This window comes from Lonchura striata, chromosome 28 (genome assembly GCF_050655825.1).
Source record: "Lonchura striata isolate lonStrDom1 chromosome 28, ASM5065582v1, whole genome shotgun sequence".
NCBI lineage: Eukaryota > Metazoa > Chordata > Aves > Passeriformes > Estrildidae > Lonchura > Lonchura striata.
In genome coordinates this window covers 6,562,011-6,572,937 of record NC_140730.1, presented here as the reverse complement: position 1 = coordinate 6,572,937, position 10,927 = coordinate 6,562,011, and the positions used below count along the sequence as shown (strand labels likewise).

The 10,927-nt window shown below is 62.0% G+C and overlaps 2 protein-coding genes across 2 annotated transcripts; both read left to right on the top strand.

The window, feature by feature from the left end:
• The first annotated feature begins 3,024 nt into the window (after positions 1 to 3,024).
• Positions 3,025 to 5,795, top strand: LOC110469500 (uncharacterized). The gene is made up of 2 exons (XM_021528278.3): positions 3,025 to 3,259; positions 4,485 to 5,795. The coding sequence occupies exons 1-2, from the start codon at positions 3,062 to 3,064 to the stop codon at positions 5,601 to 5,603; spliced, it is 1,317 nt and encodes a 438-aa protein (XP_021383953.1). The 5' UTR covers positions 3,025 to 3,061; the 3' UTR covers positions 5,604 to 5,795.
• Positions 5,796 to 7,337: 1,542 nt separating this feature from the next.
• DOHH (deoxyhypusine hydroxylase) lies at positions 7,338 to 10,877 on the top strand. The gene is made up of 5 exons (XM_021528234.3): positions 7,338 to 7,376; positions 7,829 to 8,138; positions 8,524 to 8,600; positions 8,774 to 9,011; positions 9,800 to 10,877. The coding sequence occupies exons 2-5, from the start codon at positions 7,865 to 7,867 to the stop codon at positions 10,114 to 10,116; spliced, it is 906 nt and encodes a 301-aa protein (XP_021383909.2). The 5' UTR covers positions 7,338 to 7,376; positions 7,829 to 7,864; the 3' UTR covers positions 10,117 to 10,877.
• The last annotated feature ends 50 nt before the right edge of the window (positions 10,878 to 10,927 follow it).

Sequence of the window (10,927 nt, the reverse complement as noted above, 5' to 3'; positions counted from 1 at the left end):
GGTTCCTGCGGCCCCCCCCAGAGTTTGCTGTGACTCAGTGTAGGACCCGCCCGGACCCCACAGAGTGTCTGTGTCTCCCCCATTCCTGGGCTCTGACTCCCATTGCTCCTCCCAGTGAGTTGTGGGGTGGGTGGGGGAAGCCAGCTGTGTGTGGCCACCCCCTCTTGGGAGGGCACTGGGGCGGGGGCTGCTGCTCCCCCAGAGCTCAGCCCCACATGGCCTGGGAGGAGCCGGGGCAGGGGCTGCCGGAGGACTCACAGCCCCGTGCCCTGCAGCGCTGGTGTGTGCTGCAACCCCCCAGTTCCTGCCCGTGCCCACAGAGGGGCTGCTGCCGGGGCCCGGGGTGCCTGTTGGCAGCAGCCTCTCCCCAGGCTGTCCATCTGCCATGCTCTGGTGACCCCAGTGACCACCTCACTGTTACCCTGCCCAGCACAGCCACCCATTCTGGCCCTACTGCAGCCATGCAGCGAGCTGCATGCAAGCCCTGATATTAATCTTGGACTGCTGGGTTATCGGTCCTGCAGCTCAGCATCCCATAATAATCAAGTCTCTCTTTAAGGCTCCCTTGTATATTATTTTCAACAAGAAACAGCTGATAACTTCAGTCCTGAGAAGGAACAGATTCATTAATGAACTCCTGGAATACCCTGAGCTGGAAGGGACCCCCAGGGATCATCAGCCCAGCCCCTGTCCCTGCCCAGACCCCCCAGCAGCCCCACCCTGAGCAGCCCTGAGAGCGCTGTCCAAACGCTCCTGCAGCTCTGGCAGCCTCGGGGCCGGGACCATTCCCTGGGGAGCCTGGGCAGTGCCAGCACCCTCGGGGGGAAGAACCTTTCCCTGAGCTCCATGCCAAGGCCTGGCACAGCTCCAGCCCTCGCTGGGCTCCAGGAGCTGTCCCAGAGCAGAGCTCAGCCCCTGCCCCTCTGCCTCCCCTCGGGAGGAGCTGCAGCCCCGAGGAGCCTCCCCTCATCTCCTGTGCTCCAGCTGAACGAGCCAAGTGCCCTCAGCCGCTCCTCAGACCTTCCCCAGCTCCGTGTCCCTCCTTGGGACACTCTCCAACTCCCTTATGGGTGATGGATCCTTTGGATCCTTTTGATCTTATGGTGCCCAAATTGCCTCCAGAACTCAAGCTGATTCCCTCTAATAGATCCCGGGCTCGAGGAACCCACCAATTTCCCTGCAGGCATCCCCATGTTCTCCATTGTCTCAGGAGATCTATGGGATCTGCTCTGCCATGGCACGTCCAAAAACCAAACAGACTTTGGGAGAGTAGGCACCACTTTTGGGGTACCATCCATGCCCTGGCATTACTCCCGGCCATACAGAAAAATTCAAGATACCACAGGTTTATGTCCAAAAAGGAGACAGAGGAGTCCTGTAACTTTATTCATGAACAAAGGGAGAGGCCGTGGGGCATTTCCCATGGGGCCTCTCAAATTGTTGGGGGATTCAGCCTCCTTTTTATCCTAATTTTCATGGCCCCATCACCCTCTCCATTTCTCCACTGGCTGACGTGTAGAACCTTCTAACTTCCTGTATTGCCTACTGTATGTCCCCCTCTAATATGCATCCCTCTTTTGTTTAACATATAACATTCATAGTTCTATTGTCTTTGTTCTTCTCCAAGTTCAGGAATTTAGCATGACCTTGGCTGAGCAGCAGTCCTTGTGAATTAGTAACACTTTCTGAAACTGATGATTTCTCCAGTTACTTCCTTATCTACAAATCCATGGCCCTCTCTACAAAGAGATTCACACAGTCTCTTTGTAAAGACACATTCATCTTATTCCTTTCACCAGGCACTGTCAGGGCACTGGCACTGCCTGTCTGTGGTTGGTCCTTTAGTCACTCTGCTGCCAGTCCTTGCCCATGCTGAACCCCGTGAGCTTTGTCCAGTCTTTTCCAGACTTTTTCACCTTCCTGCAAATCCAAGGCAGATTTAGGATTTTGTTGTTGCGGTTTTCCTTGTTTCTGTAGTGCCAGTCCTTGCTGCAGCTGAACCCAGTGACCAGCCCAGCCCAGCCTGGAGGCAGGAGGGGAAGGGTTGGGATGGGGATGGTGGTGACTGGGCATGGGGATGATGGTGCCATGGGGATGAGGATGGTGGTGCTGTGGGGATGGGGATGATGGTGCTGTGGGGATGATGGTGCTATGGGGATGGTGGTGCTGTGGGGATAGGGGTGCTGTGGGGATGGGTATGGTGGTGCTGTGGGCATGGGGACGATGGTGCTGTGGGGATGGTGGTGCTGTGGGGATGGGGATGATGGTGCTGTGGGCATGGTGGTGCAGTGGGGATGGGGATGGTGGTGCTGTGGGGATGGTGGTGCTATGGGGATGATGGTGTTGTGGGGATGGTGGTATTGTGGGGATGATGGTGCTGTGGGGATGGGGATGGTGGTACTGTGAGGATGGGGATGATGGTGCCGTGAGGATGGGGATGGTGGTGCTGTGGGGATGGTGGTGCCGTGGGGATGGGGATGGTGGTGCTGTGGGGATGGTGGTGCCGTGGGGATGGGGATGGTGGTGCTGTGGGGATGGTGGTGCTGTGGGCATAGTGGTGCTGTGGGGATGGGGATGGTGGTGCTGTGGGGATGGTGGTGCCGTGGGGATGGGGATGGTGGTGCTGTGGGGATGGTGGTGCCGTGGGGATGGGGATGGTGGTGCTGTGGGGATGGGGATGGTGGTGCTGTGGGCATAGGGATGGTGGTGCCGTGGGGATGGGGATGGTGGTGCCGTGGGGATGGGGATGATGGTGCTGTGGGGATGGTGGTGTTGTGGGGATGGGCATGGTGGTGCCGTGGGGATGGGGATGGTGGTGCTGTGGGGATGGTGGAGCTGTGGGGATGGTGGTGCTGTGGGGATGGGGATGGGCAGGACGGTGCGGTGAGGTGTGGATGGAGATGTCTGTACGGTGAGATGCAGGCAGCAATGGGGATATCCGTACGCCACCGTGCAGAGCCGTGCCGCGAGGAGCGGAGCGGCGCCACCCCGTCCCGCCCCCGGTGCCGCCGTGACCCCGCCGCCGATCACTTCCAGGGCGGCCCCGGCTCCCGATTTGAAAATGCGGGAGCGGCTGCTGGTGCTCCTGTGCGCGCTGGCGCGGCGGCGGCGGCGGCGGCGCGCCGGGGCCATGGCCGGGAACGGCACCGGGAACGGGAGCGGCGGCGGCGGCAGGAGCGGCGGCGGCGGCTGGGACGGGCCGCAGCGGCGCGCCTGGCTCCGGCACTACTACAGCCAGCGGCAGAAGCGGCTCATGACGGTGACCGGGCGGGGCCGCCGGCGGGACTGGACGGGACGTGGGGACAGCCGCACACGGGGACGGGGGCACGGGGGACGGAGGGTGCGGGGATGCAGGGGATACGTGGGGATGGCGGGGACACAAAGGATGGGGGGGTCGCGGGGGATGCGCTGGAGTAACGGGGACACAGGGGGTGGGGGATACGGGAGACGAGCGGAGGTCACGGCGACACGGAGGATGGGGGATGCGGCACCGATCACGGGGACACAGGACGGGGGACGTAAGACACGGAACACATGGGCATGGGGGATTTGGGGCGCGGGGCACACAGGTCACAGGAACACAAAAAAATTGTCGGGGGGGCGGGGCAGGATATAAAGGATAGCGGTGGGAAGGATGGGGAGCACCGGGAAGTCACAAGAGGGACATAAAGGGTGGGGGACATGTCCCAAAACACGGGATGTGGGACTGGAAGGACACATGAACACAGAGATCACAAAGGATGGGGAATGTGGGGTTTCTGTGGGACACAAAGACAGGGACACAAAGGACAGGACTTGATGGACACGGGATATGATCCTGGACACAAAAGATGGTGGATGCAGCAGACATGGGAATGCGAAGGAGGGGGTGACTTCAAAGGTGGGGAATGCAATGGGGGATACAAAGGATCCCTGGCTGCAAGGACAAGCCGGGGGGGAACACGAGGAAAGGGAACACGAGGAACCTGCTGGCCTGGGCAGTGGCTGAAGAAGGTGACTAAAGCCTCTTTAGTTTAAAGTTGCATTGTGGAATTTAATCATAGAAAAACAATTCCTGTGGAGAGGCCAGAAGCTTCCCCTTCCAAATCATGATTCCCACCTTTGAGGAATGCTCTCTCCCCCTTCCAAATCAGGACTTGGCCCACTGTTCTCTCAGCAGCTGGAAATCCAGTAATGCTCACTAAAATACAAACCCCCAGAGGGAATGGCCACCCCAAACAAGGGCTTTTCCAGAAAACTCTGTCTGCAACAACTGAGCATCTTGTCTAGAGTCACATCTACTGACTGATGGGTTTGCAGTGAGCTTTCCCAGGAACAGGAAGATTTGATTGGTGTTAGACCAGTCAGGACCACTGGCCACCCAGGGCTGGCCATCCTCCTACCTTGAGCAAGTCTCTTGAGCTGGGTGGTCTTCAGCAGGGGGTCCCAGTGAAGTGCAGGGAAGCGTTGTCTCACATTGCTGTTGTCTCTCCCCTGCACTGCAGCTCCTCATTGCTCACCGGAGGAGAACCAGCTGCTGCTTCTACCCCCGTGCCTGGCCCAGCCTCAGGAGTACGGACTGGTGGGAGCAGGTGGTCCTGAAGGAGTTTGGGCCCCAGGACTGGCTGGAGAAGTTTCGTATGTCCAAGGAGACTTTCTTCTATATCTGCAACCAGCTGCGGCCTGGGCTGGCTCCGCACAGCGCCCACTTCCACCCCACCCTGCCACTGGAGAAGAGGGTGGCTGTGGCCCTGTGGCACTTGGCCACCAACGTGGAGTACCAGACTCTGAGTCCTCTCTTTGGCGTGGGGCCCTCCACAGTGCAGAGCTGTGTCCGGGAGGTGAGCTATGCGGTCGTCTTGCTGTTGAAGCCGCTTTACCTCCGGCTGCCTGACGAGAAGGAGCTGGAGAACATGGTGCGCATCTTCTGCACGCGCTGGGGCTTCCCGCACTGCATCGGGGCGCTGGACAGCCTGCACATCCCCATCCACCCGCCCCTGCGCCTCACCGCCGACTACTGCAACGGCCAGGGCTGGCACTCCATCCTCACACAGGCCACCGTGGATGGGCTGGGGCAGTTCTGGGACGTCTCCACTGCCTTTCCAGGCAGCATGGAGAACAGCGCTGTCCTGGAGAGCTCCAGCCTGTGGGTGCTGGCCAAGGAGGGCCGGCTGTGCCCCAACCCTCCCAAGCATTTCATGGGGAAGGCGCAGAAGTACGTGCTGCTGGGCGATGCCACGTACCCCCTGCAAGACTGGATCCTCAAGCCCTACCAGGAGGACGAGAACCTCACCCAGCGTCAGCTGCAGTTCAACTACCGCCTGAAGCGGGCCCACAGCGTGATCGAGAACGCCTTCCTGCGCCTCAAGGCGCGCTGGCAGATCCTCCTCAAGTGTGACGATTGCAGCCTGGAGCTGCTGCCCACCCTCGTCCTTGCCTGCTGCATCCTGCACAACGTCTGCGAGGCCCATGACAACCCCTTCAACGAGGAGTGGCTGGAGGGCACCGAGCCCACTGAGCTGCCCAAGCCCTGCCAGCCCGCGCCGGCCGCCATGGAGGACGACCGGGCTGAGCAAGTGCGGGAGCTCATGTGCCAGTACTTCGAGAGCTGCGGGGAGGGCTGATGGCCCGGGAGCAGCTGCCCTGCACATCTCTGCTTGCACACTCACCGTGGACTCTGGCAGACTGGCCCAGTGCTACCAGCTGTACCAGGCGGGCCCAGGGCGGGGAGGGGTGGCCGTGTCACGCTCGTGTTGGGTATGCTGTGCAGGTTTCAGGCAGTGGAATGTATTTTGTGCCCATTCTCTCCCCCAGGATCTAAACTGTTTGGTGTGTGTTGTGTGCTGCAGGAGTACAGTGGGGATTAGGGCTGGGAGGGGGCAGCTGCTGGGATCTCTCCTCTGTCTCAAGGCCTCTCCATTAGACCAAAATCAGCAAGAGCCTTGAAATAAGGCAAAACTCCTTTGGCAGTTTGAAACTTGCTGTGTAAACACACATGGAAAGAAGAGGGAAGGAAGAGGCAGAGCAGTGACTTGCAAATGCACACCAGCCTGGAATGAAACTGCATCCACAAACTCAGGGATATGCTGCCCTGAGGGTTTGTCCAGTCTAGCACTGCCCAGCCCCTCTCCAGAGAGGTTTACCCAGCCTGGAACACCCTGAGCCCCTCTCGGGAGATGTTTGCCCAGCCTGGCACTCCTGGTTCTTCTGCAGTTTGATTTTGCCCAACCTGGCACCCCTGATCCATTTCCTGATGGATTTTGTCCAGTCTCTCACCCCGGGTCCCTCTCAGGGTTGGGTTTGCCTAGCCTGGCACTGCCCAAAATCTCTCCAGTGGGATTTCTCCCAGCCTGGAACATTCCCAGGTTCCTCTCAGGGTGGGCCTTGCCCAGCCTTGCACCCTCTCCAGAGAAATGTTGCCCTCCTTGGAGCACCCCAGCCCCTCTCAGGGTGGGTTTGCCCAGCCTGGCAGCCCCAACGCCTCTCCAGAGGGTCTGTGACAAATTCTTGAGTCCCTATGGCCCATTCCTGAGTCCCTGTGTTCATTCCCAAGCCCCTGTGGTCCATTCCCGGTCCATGTGGTCATTCCCAGTCCCTGTGGCCCATTCCCGATCCCTCTGGCCCATTCCCAGTCCCTGTGTTCATTCCCAGTCCCTGTGGCCCATTCCCGGTCCCCGTGTTCATTCCCGGTCCCTGTGGCCCATTCCCGGTCCCTGTGGCCCATTCCTGGTCCCCGTGTTCATTCCCGGTCCCCGTGTTCATTCCCTGTTCATTCCCGGTCCCCGTGTTTATTCCCGGTCTCTGTGTTCATTCCCGGTCCCCGTGTTCATTCCCGGTCCCCGTGTTCAGTCCCCGTGTTCATTCCCAGTCCCCGTGTTTATTCCCGGTTCCCGTGTTCATTCCCGGTCCTGTGTCCATTCCCGGTCCCGGTGTTCATTCCCGGTCCCCGTGTTCATTCCCTGTTCATTCCCGGTCCCGGTGTTCATTCCCGGTCCCTTGGCCCATTCCCGGTCCCCGTGTTCATTCCCGGTCCCCGTGTTCATTCCCGGTCCCTTGGCCCATTCCCGGTCCCCGTGTTCATTCCCGGTCCCGGTGTTCATTCCCGGTCCCCGTGTTCATTCCCGGTCCCCGTGTTCATTCCCGGTCCCGGTGTTCATTCCCGGTCCCCGTGTTCATTCCCTTTTCATTCCCGGTCCCGGTGTTCATTCCCGGTCCCCGTGTTCATTCCCGGCTCTGCGGTCCCTGATGGCCCGGCCGCGCTCGCAGCGCCCCCTGGCGGCCGCAGCGCCTCAGGCGCAGGGCGGCAGCGCCCCCTCGTGGCTGGCCCCGCCCGTGCGAATTGCGCAGGCGCGGTCGCCGCGCGGTCACGTGGCGGAGCAGCAAGATGGCGGCGCGCGGTGAGTGCGGAACCGGCGGCGCCGGGCGCTCCCCGAGCCCTCGGGACTCCCCGGGACCCCCGAGCCCCCCAGGGTGCCCCAGGACCTCCCGATCCCCCAGCGTCCACCGGCCCTCCCCAATCCCCCCGGGGTGCCCCGGCGCTTCCCGATCCCCCAGGATCCCCCGGCCCTCCCCGAGTCCCCCGGGATGCCCCGGCCCGGCGGCTCCTCTCGGGCCCCGCTGCCGCCGGCCCGGCGGCTCCGTCCGGCGCGGTCGCGGCGGGCGGTCTGTGTCCGCCTCGGGTATCCGGTGAAACCGAGCGTGCGAGGACGCGCGCTGTGGGGTCAGCCCCGGCCCCGGGGTCCGGTTCTTTGGCACAAGCCGGGCCGCGGCCCTTCCCGCCCGCCCTGCCCCCGGCCACGGGACCCGCTGGCGGCTGAGGCCGCGCCTTGACTGCCTTTCCCGGACGCAGGAGTGTGACCGAGGAGCCCCCGGGCCCGCCCGCGCCATGGTGACGGAGCAGGAGGTGGAGGCCATCGGCCGCACGCTGCTGGATGCGGCGCAGCCCCTGCCCGCCCGGTTCCGGGCCCTCTTCACCCTGCGCAACCTGGGCGGCCGCGCGGCCGTGGAGTGGATCAGCCGCGCCTTTGGGGACGGCTCGGCGCTGCTGAAGCACGAGCTGGCCTTCTGCCTGGGCCAGATGCAGGACGAGGCGGCCATCCCGGTGCTCATCCGCGTGCTGGAGGACACGGCCCAGGAGCCCATGGTCAGGCACGAGGCAGGTACGGCAGCAGCTCCTGCGGCTCTGGGGGCAGGGCAGGGGCTGGCTGGCAAGTGGGGCTTGAGGTGCTCACCCCACTGTACAGAGCAGCTCGTGGGGGCCTGATCCGGCTTGGATGTCAAACCCTGAGTCACCTAACATCTCACCACCTTCCCTGGCCACACCTGACAGGACAGGTTGGCCAGGCTCCGCTGATCCTGCTGGTCAGGCTTCTCCCATCATGTTTGTCCTGTTTGGAATTGGTCAGTCTGGCCTGTGCTCGCATTTGCCCCATTTGGGATGGGTCAGTTGAACTTGTGCTTTAGAGCAGGGCAAGGCATTGCCAGAGGACACAGCAGGGTTCTTCTCACACAGCCACCTTCATTACATCCTGGTACATCCTTCAGGTGAAGCCCTGGGTGCTATTGGGAACCCTGACGTGCTGGATATCCTGAAACGCTATTCCCAGGATCCTGTGGTCGAGGTGAGGTTCCTGAGGGGTCATTTCCTCTGGGATGCAGCTCTGCTGGCCTCGGAGGCAGGTCCCATGCTGGCCAGGTGGGTGGGGACATCCCAGTGCCATCCTGCTGCCACTGGGCTTCTCCTGGCGCTGTCCAGTGCTGTCCTGCAGCCCGGGCTGTGTCCCTGTCCCCACAGGTGGCAGAGACGTGTCAGCTGGCCGTGAGGAGGCTGGAGTGGCTGCAGAACAACAAGGAGAAGCCAGGCAGCAGCCTGTACCTCTCTGTAGATCCTGCTCCCCCCGCTGAGGAGACGGATGTTGCCAAGCTCCGGGAGATCCTCCTGGATGAGTCCCAGGAACTGTTTGAGCGCTACCGGGCCATGTTTGCTCTACGGAATGTGGGGGGCCAGGCTGCAGTGCTGGCACTGGCAGAAGGTGAGGGCCTTTCCTTGCTGCGGGTCTATCCAGGCTAATCTGGGACAAGCCCTTCCCAAATCCAGGACTGCCAGAGCTGCTCTCCAATGTTTGTATCTAGGGCTGCTGTTCCCTGCTACATTACAGAGTGCTGGGTGGTCTCTGGTGTTCCAGAGTCCCCTTGCCACCCTCCAGACCCCCTTCCCTGAGGGAGGGAGGGCACTGGCTGTGATGGTGGTCTAGGACCAGCTGGTCTGACCCATTGTCAGACCTGGCCTGGGGTTTTTGGGGTCATGCTCTCCTGGCCTGGAAGGTCAGGGGCTGCTGGTGTTTGGGAATAGTTCTGGAGAGGGGAATGTCCCTGATTGGGAAAGGGGCAGATCACAGCCCAGGAACTGTTTGGACCATCCCCAGCGTGAAGGAAATGGGTCAAGCTCTCCAGCCATCTGGGACTGTTGAGGTCCATAAGATGGGATCTGTCAGCTCCTGCTCCAGCTGCTTGATCTCAGAGGGCTGGAGTCCCTGACCATGGAGTCCCTGCCATCCCCTGGAACATTATTTGGTGGGGCAGAACCGGGGCGGCGGGGGGCAGCAGCTCTGCTGGGGGGTGGGCACTGGGACGTGGCTGCGATCAGAGATTGGGTGGGATTGGGGAGCAGGGTGGGACGCCCCTTCCTGCACGTGGGGCTGGGGCGGTGACCCTTGGCATCGCCAGCTTTCAGACGGGGGCTCCATCCAGGCGTCCCGGTGTGTTTTGGGGCATCCTGGTGAATTTTGGGGCATCCCAGCTCGCTGTCCCACCCCCGCAGGGCTGCGCTGCGGCAGCGCGCTGTTCCGCCACGAGATTGGCTACGTGCTGGGGCAGCTGCAGGACGAGGCGAGCGTGCCGCAGCTGACGGCGGCGCTGCGCAGCCGCGCCGAGAGCCCCATGGTGCGGCACGAGTGCGCCGAGGCGCTGGGCGCCATCGCCCGGCCCTCCTGCCTGCGGGCCCTGCGCGCCTTCGCCGGCGACGAGGAGCGCGTGGTGCGCGAGAGCTGCCAGGTGGCCCTGGACATGTACGACTACGAGAACGGCGCCCAGTTCCAGTACGCTGACGGGCTCTGCAAGCTGCACGCCTCCTCCTGAGCTGCACTGGGGGCACTCAGGTGGGTGTGCTGCCTCCCAGCCCCTCCGCTGCCAAAGGCGGATCTGTGCCTTGCCACGCAGAGCTGGAGGAGGGACTGGGTTTGCTCTCTGGCACAATTACAACCACCTTTTCCCTCCAAATCCGGGCTGAGCTGCTACTTGCCTCCCCACTCCTCCTCGCCAGCCACTGTTTCCTGGATCTGCTGCTTTTCTCTGCCAGGATCAGCGCTGCCTGCCCGCAGCATGGCTTGGGGCTTGGACCAGGTGGGCTCTGCTTGGCACGTCAGAGCCTGCTGAGGCTCTGCAGGGCTTGGGCCTGCCCTGGGTTGGTGCTGCGGTGTTGGCAGCTCAATTCTCCCCAGCTGAGCTTTGCTGGGGGCTAGGATGGGCTTTGGGCACCCGCTCTTGTGGGCTGTGGTGTTAGGATGCTTCGAAATTGCTCTCAGTGATGTTGCTGAGCCGGGGCCCTCCTCGCCCGCGCAGTGGGTTTGGCTTCTCCTGTTGGGACAAGCTGGAGCTGAGCCTGTGGCAGCCTCTGCCCCAGCATGGCAAAGTTGGGAAGATACGGCTGGGTTTTTTTCTGCAGGGAAGGGCGCTGCCATTAGGGTGGACAGGGTGAGGCAGAGCCTGCCTGGGCTTTCCCCCGTGTTTAACCAGGGCCAGGAGGGCTGAGGCTGCTGCTGGCACCCAAATACCTCAGTCAGCCCAGCCTGGGCGCTGGGGTTTGGGGTTTGGCATGGAATAAAGCATTGGCCCAGGAAGCTGGAGTGAGTCGAGCTGTGATTTACCTGTGCCCAGGTGTGGAGTGCAC